General features: G+C 35.3%; 1 protein-coding gene across 3 annotated transcripts in view; it reads left to right on the top strand.

Moving 5' to 3' along the window:
• Gpr180 (G protein-coupled receptor 180) overlaps positions 1-20,976 on the top strand; it is a 39,618-nt gene extending 18,642 nt beyond the window's left edge. For all 3 annotated transcript variants that reach the window (XM_074043140.1, XM_074043139.1, XM_074043138.1), the window contains 6 exons: positions 4,514-4,694; positions 4,838-4,887; positions 8,053-8,210; positions 10,755-10,946; positions 12,313-12,390; positions 13,420-20,976. In XM_074043140.1, coding sequence (XP_073899241.1) covers positions 4,514-4,694; positions 4,838-4,887; positions 8,053-8,210; positions 10,755-10,946; positions 12,313-12,390; positions 13,420-13,578 — 818 coding nt within the window. In that variant the 3' untranslated portion in view covers positions 13,579-20,976. The remainder of the gene's footprint in view (positions 1-4,513; positions 4,695-4,837; positions 4,888-8,052; positions 8,211-10,754; positions 10,947-12,312; positions 12,391-13,419) is intronic.
• The last annotated feature ends 3,264 nt before the right edge of the window (positions 20,977-24,240 follow it).

The following is a 24,240-nucleotide window of genomic DNA, read 5'->3' as shown; positions in this document are numbered from 1 at the left end:
GGGGAAAACAAATAGACAGACAAGAGGGAGAAAGCAGAACAAGGTATCAGACAAGAGAGTTTCAAAGGTGTAAACAGGGAGTGTTAGTGTACTAATCGACAGTAAGCTGAACAGACATTAGAGAGACAGAGAGGATTGAAAATCAAAGATAAAAAAATAAAAAATAAGTAAATGAAAGTAATATCTATATATAAAAATGAATTAAAATAAAATGGAAAATAGAAAATTAAAAAAAAAAAAAAAACCAAAAAACTTCCAAGTTTATATGCAATGCAGTTTCAGTCTTAATAATTTGGGTGTCCGTCTCAATCTCCAGTCCTGGAGTTGGTGCCTCAGATGTTGTTCTGTAGTTGTCTCATCAAAGGGGATGCATAAAGTAGAACAAAACTACACTCACACACACACAGAAGAAAAAAAAAAAAAAAGCCCCACCAAGTGTCCCCAGTTCAAATGCAATACAGTTTCAGTAAGTTTTTCGGCTTGCAGGTGTAATTCGGTTGTTCTCTCATCACAGGTAGGGAGAAAAAGAAAAAAAAGCATCTGGAGGCAGTTCTGAGAGTGGTATCTGCAACTGTGGCTTGCCTGCCTGCTGCTCTCAGCCTGTAGCTGGTGGCGTTATTTATGCAGATCTCTGGGGTGAGCTTAGCACTCACCTGGTCCCACAGGCTTTGTTTGCTCAGAGTTCTCCTGTGCGGGAGCCTCTGCCACAGGCTTTCCCCTTTCCAAGCACTGGGAAAGGTGACACTGCCCCGCGTTGTCAGGCCTGCGTGTTTATTTACAGTTCACGTGGGAAGTGGGTCTTCCCTCCTCTCACAAGCTTCCCGGCTCCTGGTTGCTGGGCGCGCCCCGCTCCGCCAGAGCCTCTCCGGCCCGCCCGGCTCGTTTATTTCCAGTCCCGGGAAGGATTCCCTTCCCCCAATCTTCAGCGCTCAGGGCGCCCCACCCTCTTTCCCGCGTGTCTTAACTGTTCTTATTGCTTAGTACTCAGTTTCTCTTTTTTTCCCGGGTGGAGGTCAGTCTGTCCAGGGGGCTATGCTGCTCTGGCCCAGGCTTGTCTGTGGGGCTACCACAGTACCGCGAAGCTCACCTGGTCCGCGTCTTCCCAAGCCGTATGGGCGCTGGCCACTGGCGGCCCTGGGGCCCTCCTCGTTTCTCCGTTTAACATGAAGTGGAGATTCTCTGCGCTGGCTGGAGATGTGGAGGAGTCAAAGTTATGCCTTTTCTCGGTGATTATGCCTGCAAAGTGTGTCTCCAGCGTCTCTCCAAGATTTCACTATAGGAGGGTCACTTTCTGCTTCCTCCCTCTAGCCACCATCTTGGAATCTCTCTCAGCACTTATTTTTATTATTTCCCTCCTATTTGTTTTGGGATTTGCTTGTTCTTGTTTTTCTAGGAGTTTGAGATGTATCATTAGGTCATTGATTTGGGATCTTTCAGTCTTTTTAATATATGCACTCATGGCTATAAACTTTCCTCTCAGGACTGCCTTTGCTGTGTCCCATAGGTTCTGGTAGCCCAACCTTGTTTTCTAAAGATCACAATGCTTGAAAGTCTTTGTGAGTAATTCTGTATTGAAGTTTAAATTGGTGCTTCTCAACCTGTTACTGCATATTCATCTACGGAGGGGTTTTTTTGTTTGTTTTTCAGAAAATCCAGCTGTCCATCTCCTTGACCCAGATTTTTACTGGAGTGAAAGCCAGGAATTGGTTCAGAGCTCTAAACTTGGTTGTAACGTGCAGAACCAAATTCTGTATTTCACATTGTTTTAGTGATATATTAGTTTAAAAGTAGAACCTTAAGAGAAATTATTGTATAGCCCTGAGTATGGAATTTGTTTCTAGGGAATTATCTCCACAACCAGCATTTTATCCTTAAAAGTGTCTCATGAACAGACTAAAAGTAAGAATCACCTATCTAAAATTTAGTAAACAAAACATAGAACAAATGTCTTAGTTCAGTTCATTTCAATTAAATAATTTTCTTTGTTGGTTATATTGTTAACTTTCTGAGAGATATATTTAACATTGAATAATCTGAAAACATTTTTTTGCTGATGATATGTCTGATTTTTAAAAGTTCCTTCCTCCTAAATTATTTTGATTTCTCAGCAGTTAGTCTGAGGATTTTCTTTTCGTGGTAGATTTTGTAACATAATGGGGTCTGATACTTTATCCTGTAATGGATAGTCTATAAAGAATTATAAATAAGCACAACTTTAAATACAATGCTTTGTTTAGTTCTTCAATACAAAGAAGGAAAGATAAAAACTAAGATCCAAAACATAGATAGCATAAGGAATTTTACTGACCCCCAGCTGTTATTGTGATTGGCATTTGTATTCTTTATCTTATTCCAGTACTATAATAACCCAAAGATTATGGTCCCATTTCTAAAGCTGCAATCTCTTTTTATGTAAGGAGTTTAAAAAGTTTTAAAAAGGTATGGCCCTTCTATTATTTGATCATCTCTTCCTGAGGTCTGTCCATACTTTTTTAACTGCATGAGTATGTATAGATGGAGCAGGAGAGACACCCAGTGGCTATAAAACTTCTTGCTGCTTTTTTTTCCTATGTCCAAACAAAAAGATTTAGGTTGAAATATTTATTGAGTATTTTTCCTGTTATATATGTCTTCTGATTGCATTTCTAAAATTGCTTTCTACATAGTATCAGTGTTCCTTTTTCTGCTTATTAATTAAGGTTTACCCCAAATGGGGAATTTAAGCAGTCTCAGTACTCACATTTGGAATGGGAGTGATTACAATTTAGACTATTTATCCACAGAGTGCATAGAGACAGTTCTATTCACAGTCATTGTCATTACACTTTGGTGTTAGCATGTAAAAGCTGTAATATGTAACCTAGCACAAATTGGCCCCCCATATCCATGGATTCCATATCAACAGATGCACCCAATCACAAACTCAAAGAACTTTTCAAAATAGTGCATCTGTTTTGAAAACATGCAGACATTTATTTTTCTTGTCAGTATTCTCTAGATAATACTGGGAATAGCATTTATATTGTTTTAGGTTTTGTAAGTAATCTAGAGATGATTTAGTATGTATAGGAGGATATGCTATATAAAAATATTATGCCTTTTTATTTAAGAGACTTGAATATCCATGAATCTTGGCATCCAAGGAGGTAAATAAATACAAGACTTTAAACTCTAAGCCATAAAACTCAAAGGCTTATAATAAGCCTTCTGACTTATTTGAAAATTTTAAATTTCTCAAAAATAAAACCCAGTCAAAAGATTCTATGTAACATGGAAAAAAATGGTGTTTGTTATGAGATTATATGAAATCTTATCAGAAGAGCTAGATGGTAGGAAACTAATGACTGGCACCATTTTCAGTATAAAATCTACACATTCTTAACTTTGTTCTTTACCAACCAGCCCCCTTTGCTCATAATTTCTGCTCACTCAAAACTTTTATTTCATCATGGCGTAGTTTGACTCCTTGTCTGTCCCAACATCAACTCCTTTCAACTTCAACTTCTGTGGGCTACTTTCTTTCCATATGTTTGAATTCCAGAGAGAATACAATTTACCTAACTTACCTTTGAGAACCAAGTTGAGTCGTTGACCACTTGGGTTGGTGACCATTTGTTTGGTGCCATAATTTTAGTCATCTGTAGAGGGGAGTTACCTGATCTCCACAGAATTTCTTTTTTGCAAGAGCTGCAGAAAGTTTACCTGAAAGGGGTCTCTGGACATGACAGGTATTTTATGATTTTCCTCAAATGGAAATTCAAGGTAGAGTGAAACATTCCAGGGCTGTGATTGTCATGTGTTAGTTATATAAGAATTACCCTTGGGCTTACTAAAACAGATCGCTGGACTCCACCTTCAGAGTTTCTGACTCAGTAGATCTCAGGTGGGCTTAAGAGTTTTCATTTATCACAACTTGTCTGGTGATGCTGCTGACTCAGGAACCACCTTGGAGAAGCATTGTTAAGGTATAGTAAACTACTATTGACTGAATAAATCTATTTCTAAACTACTTATAAAAGAAGTCCACTTGGAGAGTAAAGACTATATCTAACTGAATGCTAAAGTCATTGTTTTCAAACAAAATTGATTTTATGGTGAGTTTTTGGCCTTCTTTGACTAGTATTTTTTTTTGTTTTTTGTTTTTTTAACAGGTTGACTTGAACTAGTTTTATTTAATCTGCCTTCTTATGGTTAAAATTTTGTCCCAAATTAGAAACAATTTTTTAAAATAGTTTCCATCCTTTTTTCTTAAAAAAGTGAATGCAATGATTCCAATTAAAAAAATAAGTTCTAGCTAGGCATGCTAGTGCATGTCTGTAATCCTAGCACTAACTTGGGAGACAGCAGCAGAAGGATTTCAGGCTGGGCTACACATAGCAAGACTGTCTCAAAAATAAAATAAATAGATAAATAAATAAATAACATTACTAGAAATATTAAGAAGATTTGAAAGCAGGCCAACACTATTCTGGTTTTGTTTTACTGAAGCCAACTCCCTTTCTTCTCTTCACAGGGTTACATGAGTTCTTTTTCCTCCTAGTACTAGTGTACTTTGTGATTGCTTGCATTTATGCTCAGTCATTGTGGCAGGCTATTAAGAAAGGAGGACCCATGCACATGATTTTAAAAGTTCTGACAACTGCATTGCTGTTACAAGCTGGTTCAGCTTTAGCTAATTACATTCATTTCTCCAGGTAACTCAAAACCACTAAAACTGTGTTCATCGTTACATCTAATTAATCCTAATTAGTCCGCCAAAATTATGCTTGCTTTGATTATGAACACATTTTTTCCATATGTGTAATTTACACTAATGCTCTTCTTTGCAATTCCCCAGGTACTCCAAAGATGGGATAGGAGTACCTTTTATGGGAAGTTTGGCAGAATGTGAGTACCTTTCTGAGCATTGTTTTTTAAAGATAAACTTGTCATCTGCTTGCTTTTTCTTTTTGGCTTGTTTATTTTGGGGCTGGGGGTGTAGCTCAGTGACAGAATGCTTGCCTAGCATTCATGAGGCCCTTGGTTTGATCCCCAGTACTGTAAAACAAAATAAATAAGTAAATTATTTTTTGTCATATTACAATTTTTCTGTATGAGATTGGTTAGAAATCAGCTGAACTGGAAACAGTGTTACAGATTTAGTCCTCAGATGTCTTATTTAGTGTCTTCTTAATAGATAGTAGGCATAGTTCTTCATGATGTTTTAAGTGTCTTTCTGTCTTACCTATATGTATAATTGTATCCTCTATAAAAAGTAGGTATATTTGTCACTATTTTGCAGGTAAAGAATCTGGGCTCAGTAACATGCAGCACTTTTCCAAATGTCAGTCATCTGTTGAGCAGTGTAAGCAAGACTCAGAACCAAGTTGTCCAGTTCCAAAGCTGAAAGTTTTTTCCTATTGTAATTCCATTTTCTGTTTTAATGGCTCTTTTTCTATGTTTCTACCCAAGGCCATATGTATACCTATAATTGAGCTGACCTCATATCTTTGTTCTTTTATTGATATGAGAAGCTCTTAAGTAATTTTTCAATTAAGGAAAATAGGAAAAAAACATTTAAAAGGTCTTGTAATCATGATATCTTAAAGAGAACTTCAGAGGGACATCAAGTCATAAGTTATTCTTAATCCTGGAAAGCTATTAAAATTTGCTCTAAAAAGCATATTTTGAATATGAAATCACTCTAGGATTTGCTCTTCTATTTCCATATTTCTCTTTTAGTCTCATCATACTGTAATAGGTTGTTTCACGGTAATTGCCATCAATCATCATAGGACTAACTCATCCAGAACTTGTGACTTGTTTTAAGATTCTGAAATTTAGGACATTTTATTTGTGAAGAGAACATGTACAGTTCACCTCTTGGACATGAACAAGAGGAGCTTATATTCTGAATGTTGTCTAGAGCCCTGATTCTTCCTCTCTTTTCTTTTTTGGATATCTTTGGTATGTTTAATAGAATCATAGAAGGTTAAAGGCTGGATAGAACCTTAGAAATAATTTAGCATATGCATCTTAGATGAGGAAATTGGCATCCAAAGAGACAAAGCACACAGAGCTAGGTAGTGGCAAAGCCATTACTAAAATAAGGACTGTTGAATATTTGTGAGTGTCTGCTGTCTATGGAACAGTGTTTTGGCCTGTCTAGATTTTCACTGAAAGTAAAAAAAACAACAACACAAGCTTTGTGGTGCTGGGGATCAAACCCCAGGGTCTTGCTTATGCTAAGCAAGTGCTCTACCACTGTACTCTATCCCCAGCCTTTGGGCTTTAGAGATGGTTTCACTTTGTAGCTCAGGCTGACCTTGAACTCACTTTTCCTCCTGCCTCTGCACTACCATGCCAAGTGCAAACATTTTTGTATGTGTGTGTGTGTTTTTTAACCGCAGTAAATTGCTAATTTTCAATAGTTCCCACAACAAAAGACTTGGTTAATTAATGATTAAAATTCAAAAGTTTCTGAATTTTATCTACAGTTATTTTTTGGCAACAAATGAACAGTGTTCTTACCTACTCAGTAATAGTATTATATGGATCTGTATATTACTTAGTACATAAAGAAATGAATTAAAAAAGTAAAGGGGTTTTCCCAGGTATTCATTTTTGCTACTTAGCAACTTAGGTAGGAATATTCCTTCATCCAACTTCTTTATCTAGTAACTGAATATGTATTGTGAAATGTTAATAAAATTAATTGTAATCACAGTCACTTAAAAATCTGTGATGACAGGAAATCAATGTGAGTCAATGCCCTGTATAGCTATCCTTATCTCAACCAGCAAAACCCCTTGTTCCTTCCTATTATTGCTTATACTCTCTCTACAACAAAATTAGAGATAAGGGCAAAATAGTTTCTGCTGGGTATTGAGTGGGGGGAGCAGGAGGGGGTGGAGTGGGTGGTAAGGGAGGGGGTGGGGGCAGGGGGGAGAAATGAACCAAGCCTTGTATGCACATATGAATAATAAAAGAAAAATGAAAAAAAAAATCTGTGATGATAGAAAAGTGTGCTTGGTCTGACAGACTGTGACATTTTATATTTCTCAAGTGTAGTGACAATTTATTATTGACATTCAGTACCACAGATATATAAGCATAAATGTAGAGTAGTCAGTTTTAATTTAGATGTCAGAGCAGGGGAACATCTGTCAAATATATCTGAAAAGATGTATCATTAATAGATTTTTGGCTTGCAACTTTAAAACATAAGCATTATATGTTATAGCTACTTTTCTCTGTCTCTGTAAGAATATCATTATATGAAAGAAGTAAAAGTAGTAAACATCAAAGTTCTGGGTGGCAGTTTGTCAAATTGTGATCACAAGTTTATTCCAAAGTACACTATGATAAAAAGGTGATAGCTTTTTTGAAAATCAGTAGCTGCCAGCTTATGAAATATGCATGGAACTTGAAGCATTTATAGATTTTTGTTAGCTTCTGGTACAGAACTAGATACAGGTAGCTTTGTTGCATTCTTTTTAAAGCAGCAGGCTTCCCCTGCAGTGTAAGTGGTGGCCACCTGGTGGCACATCGGGCTAATTCATGGACATTTTCATTGTCGACTGGTCTCTGAAGCCATCATTGGATGTTGCAGTGGCTATGCACTTTAACATCGTATTGTTTCTCATTAATAGTTTTAGAAAATATTCTTCATGTTATAGTTCAGCCATCAAAAATTTAACAACCCAGAAAAGATACTATTTACCAAGCATTGCAGAAATTATGTTTAAATTTGGTTTCTTTTAATCAGGAATATATATAGTTATAAGAGCTAAGAAAAAAGGGAAATATGGGTACTTTTGTGGTCTGATTAATACAGATACAATATGGGCATTATATATAATTTAAAACAAGAGTATCGCCACTGTTTTAACTTTCTGTAAAGAGTTAGAAATTTTATGGCAAATTTTCAATTCTTTATAATACATGAATGTCTTTTCTTTGAAAATGTATCTTTGTGGCAAAAAAAAAATGGTATTCTCATCCCAATATGAAATGTATCAGATTATGTGCATTATGAAAACTTAGTTGATGTTGATTTTCATTTCCCTTTAGTTTTTGATATTACTTCCCAAATTCAGATGTTATACCTGCTTCTGAGTCTATGCATGGGTTGGACAATAGTCAGAATGAAGAAGTCTCAGAGCAGACCTCTCCAGTGGGATTCCACCCCTGCATCCACTGGCATTGCAGTATTCATTGTCATTACACAGGTGAGCATTGATAGTCTTTCTGCTTAACAGTATTTGGAAATGCAAACTTGAACATAGCTCATTCCCAAATTGGACTTCAGGGTCCCTGAGGAATTTGTGTCATTATGAAGTGTGGATTTAAAAAATGATAGATCCAATAACCTACTAGTCTTCTGGATGCTAACATATACAGTTTGAAAAATTTAATTGTAACTTACCTGACTTGAACTTCTACTGGCTTTTTTAAGTACAGTATTGCCCACTTAATAATAGCTTTCTTTCATATTTTGTATCACATGGTAAGTACTTAACATTGAATGAATGTATCAGTAAATTTGAGGTTTCATCCTTCCTCAAGGATCTGTAGAGTTGGCTACTTTTATGCATAAAAGTATTCAAGTAATATCTGGGATTAGTTAACAGACAAAATGTGGAATAAAGAAAAATGAAATCTTGTCTCTGAAAACAAGTTCAAAAATAGATCTGGTCCTTTAGAAAGGCCTCAAGGCCTTTTTGCTCCTCTTCCTCAGCAGTGGTAGCATTGGCATTGTTCTGAGACAGCTGGATTTGTAAAATTAGGAACAAAAAAGGCACAAACAACAATTTACCCTGAGTTTGTGACCAGCACTAGCTATAGATGATAGTGAAAGATGTACTTTGGCTCTATAAAGGACATTATTATGTAAGCTTTGATGAATTAGACAAATTAAAAAATTCATTAATGAAAGGTGGTTCACTCATTTCCCCTCCCCCCAAGTATTTAGTACAGTAGGTACTGAGCAAAGGAGGAATACTGAATTTACACGGCTGATTAGAGAATAAGACTGCGTCTTAAGGGTGACATTTAAAGTACATAGAGCCAGGAAAGGGGCTAATGAGAAAGAATTGACCTAGAACTGATTAAAATAAAGGCAAGCTTCTAACCAACTTAATGTTTTTGATCTAGGACTTACAGAGAGTAGTGTTAATATCAGCTTAAATTCTCATTTCTCAATTTTCATCATCATTTCATTATAATTTTAATTTATTAGCATAGACAAATGCAAACTGAGAATTAAGATTGACACTGCTCTAGAACTTAATGAGCTTTTAAGAAGAGTGCCTTATAGTCATAGCCCCATTCAACAGCCAGACAATGCTGATGAGGTAGGCAATCAAAGACTACATAAATACATGTGTGTATATGTATATTTATATATAATGCAGATCACACTTACCACATGTATATGCAAATAATAAAAATGTGAAAAAATGTGAGTGGTAGTTCTATAATAGTACTTCTCTTTTTTTCCCCTCGGCAGTACTGGGGTTTGAACTCAGGGCCTCACACTTGCTAGACAGGCATTCTACCACTTGAGCCACTCTACTAACCTTTTTCTTGTGTTGGATTTTTTCAAGATAGGGTCTTGTGAACCAGTTGTTGAGACTGGCTTCCGGCCTCAATCCTCCTGATCTCTGCCTCCTGAGTATCTATGATTATAGGCATGAGCCACCGGCACCCAGCCTATAATTGTACTTCTATTGTAAAAGTTAAATTTAGAAATGTAGGGAACCAGATAGGTGTAATTCAGTGGAGGGGAGGAATGACACTTTTAATAATTTAAAGAGCAAATTTCAATCCCAAGAAGGAAATTTCACATGCAGGATGACAAGGGGATTCATCTATTAAGAATGCTAACAGGAGTAAAAGTAGGGTAGAAGATGTGAGAATGAAGAAGGGAAGAGGTTGCTGGTAAACACCATAAAGCCTAAAATTGGATTTAGTAATGAGTTTTTACCTGAAATCTTTGGAAGTTAATGAAGACTCACTTCTAAGAGCTGAGTTGACAAATAAAGGAAGCCCAAAGGCATGTTTGATGAAAACCAGTAATTTAAGCAATTGATGTTTGGTAAGGACAGAGGGAATATGGATAACAATAAACAGAGCAGCATAATGAGAACTTGCTGAGCTTAAGTTACAGTAAGCATGGGAGAGAAAATGAGAGCAAATAGGGATGTATAGCAGTGCCCTGGGAGCTCACAGCAAATATTAAAAACATGCTTTTGTTTACCTAGGGAGGTTCATGAAGTCTGAAATCACCAATTCTGACTTGCTACTATCTGGATTACAAAAATTCTTAGATATTTGAAAGTTACCTTGAGATAGTAAGATGGAATGCAGAAGCTTGATTCCTAATGGTGGTATTGAAGTAAGAAGGAGAAGGATTTAGAAGAAAGTTTACATTTATTACCTAAACCTTTTCAGTGTATTTTTGTTCTTTGAGATACCATATTTGAATCATGATAGCAGTAGCAGGTTTTTGTTTGTTTACTTGTTTACTATGTCTCACTTGATACAAAACCCTTTTTCCTCTAGTTTAGGGTTATCAGAGCAAGGAAAAGACTACCTGAATTTTATTAATTAACAACCTTTATAGCCTGATAAATAGCACCTCTTAGGAATGTTTATATAAAATTTAAGGGGATATTTACAAAACAGTTGAAAAGAGTACTTTATTGTAAATAGGTATCATGTTTCCAAATATATATATATATATATAATTTTATTTATTAATTTATTTGCAGAGTATTCTGCTACTTTGGGAACAGTTTGAAGATACCAGCCATCACAGCTCCCATTCACACCACAACTTAGCAGGGATCCTGCTGATCATCTTAAGAATATGCCTAGCAGTGTCATTGGGCTGTGGACTCTATCAGATCATCATTGTGGAGAGGAGCACACTCAAAAGAGAGTTCTACATCACATTTGCCAAAGTATGAGTTGGGATAGAAAGTGGCTTCTTCTGTCAGCATCCTTCTGGGTTTGTGTGGGAAGTCAGTAAATGACCACGTGCTAACTCGTGTTGAACTTTCATTGTGTGACAGGCACTGCTCTGAGCACTTCATTTACTTTACTCATTTAATCTTCACACCTTCATGTAGTTTTTAGTAGGTCAGTTTTCCTTCCATCATCATTTCTTTAGCCAGTGGTGACTTTACATTTTTTTCTATGATAATATTTTTTAACAAATGAGAATACAGTTTGCAATTTCTCAACAGTTGTTAATTGACTCTGAACTGTTACTCTCACAGTTATGCAGAGCTGCAACTTCGCAAAGCTGCTGCTGTTCTAGGAGCCAAATTGAGGCTCTGAGCACCAAGTGGACTAGAAAGTGCCATTTGATTTTTGAATTTTTCACAGGGATAGGAGTGCTTATTGTTTGGTAATGTTTAGATACTAGATTTCCCTCTTTTATGTTTAAAACAGTACCAAGTGTTTTTCCTTGATTTAAAAACATTTTTATATATTTTATAACATATAAGTTTGTTATATGTTATAACAGACTTTTATAACATAAAAGTTTGAGTAGAGTCAAGCATCCAAAAATATTTAAAGAGTAGCAAAAAGTGCTTTTTCTCTCCTATTTAGTGATTATCACTTCCTCATATAATCACTACTATTATTCCTAATTTATCCTAGTGGAGAATTATAAATATGTATTCCTACATATATTTCCCTCCGTTTTTTATACAAGTAGTGTCATACTCTTTTTTTACCCTAAATTTTCAGTGTACACAAAGCATCACAACACCTACTATTTATTAACTTGTTTCAAATTTAATTTTGGAAAAGAGAGTATGTTACTACAGTTCACAGAAAAATAGAAAAAGGCATATGAAAAGGATAATACAAATAGTTTCCCATACTTACTTGCCCAGTTCCCCTGTGTATTACCCTTCAAATAGGTAGCTATTATTAATTTTTTGTGTATTTTTATAGAATTTAATAGTATATCTACATGCAAATGTGAATTTTCATTTTATTTCTTTTCACAGAAATAATATACTTTTGTACCATGCTTTCCTAAATTGCTAATTTGTTATGAATGCAGTTGTAGAATATCAAAATATGTGTATGTAACAGATTTATAAATACAAATACCCTAAGAAATACTTACTTGGTTAGTAACAAAGTAATGTTACAGCAAGTTTATTTTTACAGTTTATTTCAAGCTCTACTCTGAACTTTACTTGAGGCCAGTCACAACCTAAATATGCTAGTAATGTTTGTTTTTTTAATTTGGTAAATTCTGAAGATAAAGACACAGCTGTATTTATTTGACTTACTCATTTCTTTCAGGGCTGTATCTTGTGGTTTTTATGCCATCCAGGTCTTGCATGCATTTCTATCATTTTTAGTGACTACCAAAGAGATAAAGTAAGTAATATACATTATCTAAATAATTTTTAATGGAAATATAGTCTTTATTATGAAAATGTTAAGGTAGAAGGGTCCTACTTATCCATTCAGAAGTTTGAGTTCTTTAAAACTTTGAAACACAATATTAAACTGGTAAGATGTAAATTAGAAGTTATAAAAAATATAAAGGAACTTTTAAAATTATGAATTAAAGTATAGGATTTATAATACATCTTTCTTAAAAAATAATTAAAGTTGTTTGCTATATAACGGTAAAAATCAATATTTATGGGACGGCAGAGTGACACAAGCAGTAAGAGCTTCTGCCCAGCAAGCATAAGGCCCTGATTTCAAACCCCAGTCCTGCTTTAAAAAAAAAGAAGAAAGAAAGAAAAATCAGTATTTATAAAAGTCAAGTCAATCTAGTTGCTTTTATAGACTACAGACTGGAATATGCTGAACTTTGATTGTGCTGATACCTGCCTTGATACCTGCTTTCTTAGGGGAATGGCTATCATTTCAAAGTGGAGATCTGCCAGGAGCCCTTTACAAACAATGCAGTATGTGCTTGAATGCATAAATGTTGATTGAGCCTTTATTTACGAAGGGCAAGTAAATAGGAGGGTAGTCTATAGAAATAGAGAAGCACCTTGAAAATTTTTAAAAGGACTTGTAGAGTACTCTTTAACATTTGGATAGGAGCATGCTTTATTCCTACTGCTAAGTTAGCCAGGGACCTGATTTTTTTCTCATGACGTACTAAAACTCCAGTCTAGTATGCACACCCCTAGGAGAGAATGTTGTGCAAGTTATTCTTTTGTGTCTTACATTGGCATCTATAAACTAACTGTTAAAGATATTTTACTTTTGAACAATTAAGTTCTGAACGTAAGTCGTATGTTTTACTACTGAAAAACTTTGATAAAATGTACCCATGATGAAGATGAAGGATAGAGTATTTTGTATAGAATATAGGTTCATGATAAATTGAATAAGATTTCTCTGTCTCTGCATATAGTGAAAGTATTCCCTTTCTTTTCTTTGCAGGTCATTACCATAGGTGTTATCCTTTGCCAGTCTGTTTCCATGGTTATTCTCTATAGACTCTTCCTATCCCACAGTCTATACTGGGAAGTTTCTTCACTTTCCTCAGTAACACTACCACTTACCATATCATCTGGACACAAAAGTCGTCCTCATTTCTGATACTTGATTTTTGTTGAAAGAAAAATTAATTGGATAAAAGAGTGCAATAAGGATCTTTTCATACATTTGGTGTGAAATATTGAGCAGTAAAAAACAGAGTATGTTATTTAAATAACTGCATTTAAGCAGTACCAAAACCCAAAAAAAAGGTAATAAGTGAGCTGTTTTGAAACATGCTTAATAAACTTTCAAGAGAGAGTGCTGTTATAAGGTGATTGAAGCAATTTCCGTATAGAAATAAATGTGAAAAAGACTTAGGATAATTTGGTAAGATAGTCATCATTTTCAATGCCTCATATCAATAGCATTGATAGCTAACTCAGGTTTGATAGTCCTTTAAATAGTAATCAGTTAAATGATTTTTTGTTTATACTTATCTAAACTAGTCCAGCTATGAAATCAGTATTATACACTGATTTTTTATGCTTTAAAGAAAGTGCATTTCAGATTAGCATTTAAAGAAATTGAAATTACTTCAGGAAACATAAAATATGTTCACAGTTAAATGAATAAGCTTTTGTTTATTCATAAATAATGTTTTCCCCCATTTTTTTCTTTCATCTAGCTCTAGTTCATATTTCAGCTTGACTAGCAAAGGATTTTTGACAATTTATGAAAAATATAATTTAGATACATTACATGGGTGGTAAGTCCAAAGGATTTTAAAACCTGAGCACTTAGGTGAGGGTAGCAGGTTTATGTATTTAAAAAGACAGAAGGAAAAAGTGCTATGTGATACAGTACTAAAATTTTAATCCTGGTATAATTCATTTCTCTTAGAGAGAATCCCCAATCATAATTAAGCCATATACATAGATTAAATTAACAGAAGCATTTCACATAAATGTTGGTTTCAGTCATCAACTACCCATGAATTCCTGCCCAAGGATACTTAATCAGGATTAAATTTTCTATGAATAATTGAAAAACAAAATACTCACTGGATTTGTTATAATCCGTATTGGCGCTGGATTCTAAGTAGTTGCCATCTTGAATCCTTTGTAATAAAGCCATATTTGTGTGCGTGTGGGTGTGTGTGTATGTATAGTCCCCAGATTGACTGCTAGTTAAAAAAATACCCTATCAAGTGCCTGATTAAATAATTGCTATATGGTTTTAAATACTTGCTGTATAAAATAATGACTGAGTATTCCATTTAATCGTTTCTCATTGGAATTACTCTCTTTGTCAAGTTGTTGAGTCCTTTTTATTTTTACCTCTGGCTTATTTAAAAGATATTTTTGTCTGCTTATTACTTTTTAAGCAAAAAATGGTGCAATGACCTGGTAATTAAACTTTTAAATTAAATAGTCAAAGTAATGTAGTACAACTTAAAAATATCTGTGGTTTTGTCTTTGTTTTTCCCTTGTGCATAGTCTCATTGGAAATTAATAGTATTCTGCTTTGTTTTTAAAGGCAACATATCTATGTTTGTGACTAGCAAAATGGCAAGGTAACAAAGTTAAGCTTTCTGGTTAAATCGTCTCTTAATAGTTCTTTGTATATCAATCAATAAATGAGACTTACAGGTTAAGACTAGAAAGTTTGAGGTATGTTTTAGTTTTATAAGCTCTGCTAAGTGGTCATAACCTTTTTCTTTTACCATGACTCATTAATAATACCAGTTAATGTCTGTTGTGTTCAACTGACTTGTAGTTAATTAAGCTAAAAAAAAAAAAGTGAAACCTTGTCATAAATTTTGTGAACTGCAGTAATGGCAAGGGAATAGTCTTTGTGTTACTTTACACAAAGAATGTAGTAATACAATGAACATGTATGAAATTTATTGCTGTGCATGCATTTATGAAACTAACAGGTGTTTTTACTTTATGTTTTTAATGTATGAAATTGCTGCTAATTTATTTTGCTACCCAAGAGCCATTGTTAAATGAAGAAAAATGGTTGTTAATAAATACATAAAATTGCCCTCATTTAGTAATCGGGGACAAAATTTATATTCCTAGATTATAACATAATATCTCCTCTCTTTTTTTCTTTCTGAATATTTGCATGGAGAACATATTCGTAGATTACAGAAAGATAAGTGTATAGTACAAGCTAATTAAAGATAAAACTTCTACTTCCTCTATCATACAGTGCTTTTTAGCCTGTTTTACATTTTTTTCTTAAAGAAGATAAATGGTTTGCAGAACACTCTCCCTTTTTAAGATGCATTTCTTTACTCCCCTTAAAAATATGAAGATGTTTGTTTTTATTGACATCATATGCTTGCTATGAATTAGGCATTTTACCTCCATTATTCCTAGGTCCTACTGCAATAACCAAGCTCCATTTAACCAACTAGAAGAGCATAAAGGTCACTGACCTTTTAGTTTTTCTACCTTTATGATTTAATGAGCATGTATTAAGTGCATATGTTTTTAGTGAGAATGTTAATTTTGGCTGTTGATTTGAACATCAAACCTGCAATTGTGCTGAAATCCTAAAATGAGCTTGAATATCTAAAAGAACTCAGTACACTTCAGTGTTTGAACCTGGCTTTCAGCCAGACTGTGTTGCTAACAGGGAGAGTTAATCCAGGCAGAAGAGCTTGCTTTAGGGAAATTTTTCATGATCTCAAGTAAAGTAAGCCACGTTTGATGAAAATAGAAGATATGCGAGTCTGAGGTTAACTGTATGTCAACCCAGAACATAGGTATTTTGGCACGTTTCCTTTAGGAGACTATACAGTCTCTAAAAATGCTGAAATTATTTGTGAAGCATCCTCTTCTGTTACTTCTATGGCATCAGATCTTAGAGGACCAGATCTAAGAAGGTCATAACAGTTTTTTCTTCCAATGTGAGTTTATGAATTAAGACTAAAATGATGAGATTGCTTTTCCTGTGAGGCCTGAAAACCTAGTGTGGAAGCACAGTAGCTTGAAGCCCTCTAAGCAGTATTGCTACTCCCACACCTGGGCAGTCTGCACAGTTCCACAAGCATTATGCTCCAGGTGTACTGGAAGGTCTGGAGGTATATATAGGAAGAAGCAGTACTCCCCTGTAGCTGTTTTCTACAACCCAGCCAAAGCAGTCTCTTTAAAAGGAAGTTAGATAATGGGCCTACAGGAATCCTTTTTGTTAATCCTACAACTCTTTTTATAAGTTTGAAATAAACTAAAAATCAGATCCGACTACTACAACTCTCCATTTGCTTCCCATTCTACTGAGTGAAAAGAAGTCCTCGTGCACTACTATGCTCTGCAGGGAACCATAAGAGCTGGCCCCTGCCTCTGTGCGATCCTGTTTTGTACCAGTCTTCCGCCCACCATACCCAGCCTCATGACCTTCTTCGTCAAAGAATATCCGGTTCATATCACTGCCTCAAAGCCTTGGCACCAAGACATTTTCTCTGCCTGAGATACATATTCTCTTCCAAATCTTGGCATGGTGATATGGCAGAGTCCTTCTCATCCTGGTTCTCAGCTCAGGCATCTTTCAGAGACCTCAGACCATCTGGTAGATTTACATGGTACCAATTCAGACAAGCTGGGGATAGTTCTCCAAAATTCCCTTCACTGTGTAATTCTAGCATGGCATGGGCCTTAAGAAATGTTGCATAGGAGATTTAGAAGACAAAAGTAAAATAGGAGCAAAGTCCAGATTCCTTTTATAATTGGAAGGTCCAAGGGAGGCACAAGACACTTCTGCAGCTCACTGACACTGTTGCTTACCTGTTGGCTCATTTTCTTGGTATGTGGGACTATAGCCAGCCCTTGCAGGAATGCCACTTCTGAATTGTCTTCTTTGGTTTCTCTGACTCCTGGGCCAGGGGTGTATTTTACTCTGTGACAGAGGCCAGTTTCTGAGGACAACACTCATCATGTTCAGGTTGGGTTATTGGAAGAAGTAAGACTGGCATGGGATTCCAGTCTATCCTCACGAGTTCCATCTAGATCTCATGGGTTCTTCTCTTCCTGTCGTGCTCCTAGCTGCCCCCATTTTTGTCATCTTCCCTTCCCAACTGCCAGACACAAAAGAAACAGCCTGTAATCCCTATAGTTATGTACCTTGTTTTAAATATTAATGAAGTGTTATGTCCTGGTGGTTCCTTGGTTCTCATGAGACCCTGACTGATAAACCATGCTACTTACTTAATGCTGCTTCCTCACCCTCATTATTCACTACCATATCCTGCTTTTTTGTTGTTGTTTTTAACTACTTTGTTTTCTTTGTTGTCTCTTTCCAATTTACATTCTTCAACTAGAATATCAAATTCTAAGGGAGTTTGCCCATTGTATCATTCATTGCCAGGCATGTAGAATATCCCCTGGTGCATACTGAATGCTCAAAAATATTTTTGAGTCAATGAATGAAAACAATTCTGAAAATTCTAGATATGTAATTAACAGTGTAACAATCATTAAATAGTAGATCTGTGGATAGTGACTTCCATAATGCTTTACTTCTGTTAAATTGTATGGAACTTGGAAGTGTCTAAAATCTCAAGTAGTCAAGATAGTTGTTACAAAGTCTCATCTGTGGAATTCACCAGTCATGAGATGTGTCATTTCACCCTCACAGAAGCAGTTTCCCTTTGTAGACCTTTGTGTCTGGTTTGTTAGCCCACCACAATTAGAAGTACCAATTTAAAGAGAAGTTTTTGAGTCAGCCACAAAGTATTGATAGTAGCTGGGAGAAAACAGGGTACTAAAATTGACAGCATTCACATCGCAGCAGCCTGGAGTCATTTAGTATGGGTGAAAAGAGTCCTGTCCATCCCAGTGTATCTATTTATTCAGTGTAATTCATAACAGGCTCTGTAGTCAATGGGAGATTAATTATAAATTGTTTGATAGCCTCAGACAAGTGTGCAAATTCCTTGTAACGTTTTTTTCTTGCTACACAGCATGCACGTTGTGCAAAAGCCAAAATACTGAAAAGGGTTGGGGGGGGTGGTAAAAAAAAAAAAAGTTCTCCCAGCTACTTATTTCCCTTCCTCTGTTACCTGTAAATTTCTTGCCTTTTTTTTTTTTTTAATGGTATTGGGGTTTGAACTCAGGGTGTTGCATGCCCCCAACCCTTTTTGATTTAGGTATTTTTCAAAAGGGTCTTGCTGTTTTTGTCCAGGCTACCCAGGACCTTGATCCTGTTTATGCTTCCTGTGTAGGTAGGATGACAGGTGCACAACCCCTCTTCCCAACTTTTATTGGTTGAAGTGGGATCTCATGAACTTTTTGCCTAAGTTGGTCTCAAACCACAATCCTCCCTCTCTCCACTTCCCAATGGCTAGGATTACAGAAATGAGCTACTGCACCTGGCTTCTTATCTTTCTAAAAGTGGTTCCATGCATGTTGTAAACATGTATGTATTTGAAACAAATTGTGGCATACCATGCAGATTGTTTTGTGCATTTAGCAGTTTATTCTGTAGCCCTGCTTATAGAGTTGCTCCATTCTTTTCATCAGTTAAATAGAATTTTATTATATGGTTGTAGTTTAATTTGTATTCAGTTCTTTATTCTTAGACATTGTTGGTTTCCAGTCTTTTGCTGTTATAGATAGGCTGAAATTAAGACTATAAGAGTAAGAATTTGCCTAGTCTTCCTCCCCTCCTCCCTTGATGCTCCCCAACCCAATTCCTAGGTCTAAATTCTTAGAATTTTCTAAGTGATTGAAACAGTGACTCATGGTGTGTCCTAGTAGTTTTACTAACAAGATGAATGACTCAGAATAGGAGCTGGTCACATCAGAAAGATTAAAAGGTTGAAGCCTTGAGTCACATATCAGTCCAACCTCTTTGGAAGGGAGAGAAGCTAGTGATTGAATTGAACCTGTGGCCAGTGATTTGATTAATCACACCTATGTAATGAAACCCCCAATAGAAACTATGGACAGTGAAGCTTAGGTGATCTTCCCTGGTTGGCAGTGCTCTGTGTGTTGTCACACATCAATGTTCTAGGAAGGTGATGTGCCTCTGAGGACAAAGAAACTGGGATCCACTCAGACCTCACTCTATGCATGTCTTACAGCTGTTTTGATTTTTATCCTTTTGCTGTAATTGTATATATAGTGCTTTCCTGAGTCTTATGAGTTGTTCTATTGAATTACTGAATCTGGGGTGGGGGGGGCTGCAGAAACTCTTGAACATGTAGCCTGTTGGTCAGATTCGAGGATTTCCATAAGCATACCCAAACTTGCTGCTGGCATCTGCAGTAAGTACAGTCATGGGGAGGATTAAACTGATGTTTGGCTTAACTTTTGGTAATTAGTGTTAAGAGTCATTGCAAATATCTTTATGCAATATGCATATTGCGTGGCAGTCTGATAATAGCTTATCTCATTATAGTTGGCATTTCTATTATGTTTGAAAGACATTTTCCTTCTAGTTCTAGGATCTGTCTATTAATATCTTTTGCAGATTTTCTATTGGGTTTGTTGTCTTATTGATTTGTTAACGCTCATTATAAGAGAAATTGCCATTATGATAAGAATTTAAAATTTGTTTTCCACTTTTTGTTAATGATACATTTTTTTCCTTACAGGTTTTTTTTTTTAAATACAGATGAAGTTGTCAGTTTTTTTTTTTCTTTTTTTTCTGGCTCTGGTGCCCTGCCTGTCTCACAAGTAGAAAAATCTTACCTCTTTGAGGTTCTCTTATGATATTTTTAAAAATATATTTAAAATTTTGATCCACCTCAAATTTATTTTCCTATAAAATATGAATCAGGGATTCAACTTAATTTTTTCAAGTGGTTGCATATTTAATACATTTTATATTATGTAGTCTGTATTATTCTTGACTTATTTGTGACTAATCAATTTCTGGACCATCAAGACTGTACACTGAACTGTTGATTCACAATGTAGTACCAAACTATTTCGATTATTGTAGTTTTAAAATATGCTTCACTCTAAATAGGATAATTTCTTCTTAGTGTTCTTTTTTTGTAGTTTTTCTAATTATTCTTTGCTAATTTTTTCAAATGAACATTAGAAATTTTTTATTTTTAGAAGAAAAAAGTTGATAAGTATTTTTAGAGAAATGAATTAATTTAAGGAAATTGGGCTTCCTTAGCACATTGGGTGTTAAACCCACAGATGGTAGCTTCATCCCACTGGTTCCTCAGCCAAGCATATCATTAACTGTCTGAAACAGTGAATATTCCCAAAGTGACCCAAGAAACTGGTATGAAATACTCTTCTATTTCTGTCATGTAATTATGTGTTTGTTGGTCATACTTAAAAGACTTCTTTGTATAGATCTTATACATTTCTTGGTGCTCCTGCTTCTTTTAATGTTTTCTTTCAGTGTATTATGCATATGACTATTGTTTCACACAAAAAACACTATTGATTTCTAAATTCTCATTTGCCCTCAGTAACCTAATAATTGTAACACATTTCTAGTTGGGTCTTCTGTATTTTCTAAGTAAACATTCCTGCTATCTGCAAATAATGATTTTTTTCTCTCCATTTTTAACCTCTAACTTGTGCTCCTTATCATTGGATGCACCATAACAGTGCTAGATATTTTTGATAAACATATGTTGGAAGATTCTTACATTCCACATGTAGTGGTTCCAAGTAGATGTGGAAAAGTTAAGTATATTTATTTTAATCATTAGGGAAGCAACTAAAGAAATCAAAAACCTGTACAAGCAGATATTGTCAAAAAATATGACAGGAAAACCTTAAATGGAATAATAAAAAGTGATCAAATAGTCCAAAAGAAGAGAGAAGAGTAGAAATGAATTAAAAACAACAAAAAAAGTTTTAAAAAATGGTAAATCTAAAACAATAATTACATTAAATATAAATGTTGTAAATACACCGATTAAAAGGCAGATTGTTAAAATAGATTTTTTTTTAAATGAGCCAACTATATGATATTGTATCTACAAGAAACTCATTTCAGACATAATGAAATATGTAAGTTAAAAATAAAATAATGGGAAAAATATACCCTTGTGTATTAATGTGTTCAGTCTTCTATACCAAAATACCTTAGTATTTTATAAACAGCAGTTTATTACTTACAGTGCTTGGGGCTTGTAAGTCCAAGATCAAGGCACTAGCATGTTCACTATCTGGTGAGAGTTTGCTCTGCTTCAAAGATGGTGCCTTCTTACTGCACTATCTATGGCTGGCAGGTCCTTCAGATCTCTTTGTAAAAGGCACTAATTAATTCATGAGGGGTTAGTGCTTATATCTTAATCACCTGCCAAAGGCCTCACCTCCCAACACCTTAACATTGGGTATCACAGTCTAACATGAATTTGGCAGTCAGTTGGGGACGACACCAGCATTTAGAACATAGCATCTTGCAAACAACTGAAAACAAGAATGGCTATATTAATATCAAAGTAGGCAGAAAAAAATTATCAACTAATAAAAACATAAAGGATCAATTTACCAAGAAGATATTATGCTAAATGTACACATCAACTAGATCTTCAAAATACATGCAGTAAAAACTGACAACTAGAAAGAAAGAAAGTAAATTTCAGTAATCAACAGAAATACAAGAAAAGTCAGGTAGAATATAGAACAACTGATGGCACTATCAGTCAACTGGATCTTACTGACTATAGATCACTCAGCACAGCAAAACATGTTATTTCTGGGTTTTTGCTGGATGGTAGTGGGGATTGAACTCAGAGCCTCATGCTTGCTAGGCAAACAAATACTCTACTTCTTGAGCCATGCCTCCAGTCCAAAACACACATTTTTTTTTCAGGCATAGATGGACCATTCACCAAGACAGACCAAATCCTGGGTCATAAACTATAACAAAGCAAGGTGTGGTGGTATGCACCTCAGCACATGGGAGACAGGAGAATTGTGAGTTCAAAGTCAACCTGGGCTTCATAGTGAAATCCTGTCTCTAAAAACAAAAAAGAAAATAAAACCCATAACAAATCTAAAAGAATTAAAATCATTTTCTCTGATCATAAGCAGTATCAGAAAACTGGAAAATCTACAAACACTTGAAAATCAAACACATAAAAGGTTTAAGCTGGGCATGGTGGTACATTCCTGTAATCCAAGCTACTCAGAAGACTGAGGCAGGAGGATTGTCTGAGCTGAGGTGTACAAGGCCAGCCTGGACAACAGACCAAGATCCTGTCTCAAAAAAAAATATTCATGACTTAATAAATTTTGAGTTCACCAAAAATAAAAACACAGCATGTCAAAATTTGTATAGGGGAGTAGCTAAGGTATTGCTTAGCATTAAATGCTTACATTGAAAAAAAAGATCTTGAATCAATTTAACCTTCCAACTTAAGAAAAAGTGAAAACCCCAAAGCAAGAAGGGGGATAGGAAATAATAAAGAGTAGATATTAATGAACTGGATCACCATAGAAATAAGATCAATGAAACCAAAAGCAGGTTCTATGAAAAGATCAAATTTAAAACCTTTAGCAAGATTGACATAAGAAAAAGGGAAGACAAATTACTGATTAAAGGAGATACAGAGCTGCAGAATACTACAAAAGAAAGACACCCCTCTTCTAACAAAATGACAAGGTGAAATAACCAGTTCCTTGAAAACTGAATGCCAAGAACTGTGAAGCGCCTGAGATTTTACCATGCTTATAAACTCAAAGGTTGTTACAGTTTGGATGTGTCCCCCAAATTCATGTGTTAGAGGCCTGATCCCCAATGCAGTGGTGTTAAGAGTGGGGCCTAATGAAAGACGAGTGGGTCACGAGGGCAGACCCCTCCCAAATGGGTTAATGCCATTGTCTGTTACCGTGAGAGCAGTTAATTGTAAAAGTGGTCCACCCTCATGTCCTTTTCATGAATTCATTGCCCTTGTACATTCTACCATTATATAGCACATTCCACTATTAAATAGCACAAAGACCCTTGCCAGACACCTCTACTACGACCTTGGCCTTTCCAGCCTCTAGAACCTTGAGCTAAATACACCACTTCTTTTCTTTATAACTTACCCAATCTGTAGTATTCTTGTAGTACTCTTTTATAACAGAAAGCAGACTAAGACATTATTCTGTTACAGCAAGCATCATGAATTTCACATTAATTTACACTGGTTACAACATACATTCCAAGTTCTGTGTAGGCAAGTTGGATGTTACACTGCAGTGGATTTGTATTACACCCTAATAATGCTGAGCTTGGGCAATTCACTTCCCTTATAACTGACCATCGAGTGAGGGAAATTACCTCATCCTACTCACTATATACAAAACCTTGAGAAATGACCCACATAAAAAGTAGAAGCTTGCATTCCTGGTGTGACCATCAAGAGTCTGCAGGGATCCATACGGCTCATGGCTGATTGCCTTTCCTAACATCCCAAACCACCAAAAGGCACTCAAGAAGAAATAAATATCCCAAGTAGTCCTGTAACTGTAACAGAAATTGAATTCTTGTTTAAAAGACTTCTGAAATAGATATTTCCCAACCCAGATGTTTCATTGGTGAATTAAAAAAAATAACACAAACCATACACAATATATTTTAGAAAAACGAAAGCAGAATGGGAGAAATGTGCAAAGGTAATTTGGTGGAGAATATCTTTTCAACAAATCATGTAACAATTGGAAAGCCACATACAAAATAAACCTCACCCTATATCTCACACTTCAGAATAAACTCAAAATGAATCATATACCTATAAGTAAAATACAAAACTTTACTTTTAGAACAAAAAGGTTTCATTTTCATGACTTGAAGCTAGGTAGAGAGTTC

Source organism: Castor canadensis, chromosome 10 (assembly GCF_047511655.1).
Source record: "Castor canadensis chromosome 10, mCasCan1.hap1v2, whole genome shotgun sequence".
NCBI classification, from domain to species: domain Eukaryota; kingdom Metazoa; phylum Chordata; class Mammalia; order Rodentia; family Castoridae; genus Castor; species Castor canadensis.
Note: the sequence above shows the minus strand (reverse complement) of the source record. Positions and strands in the feature narration are given on the sequence as shown.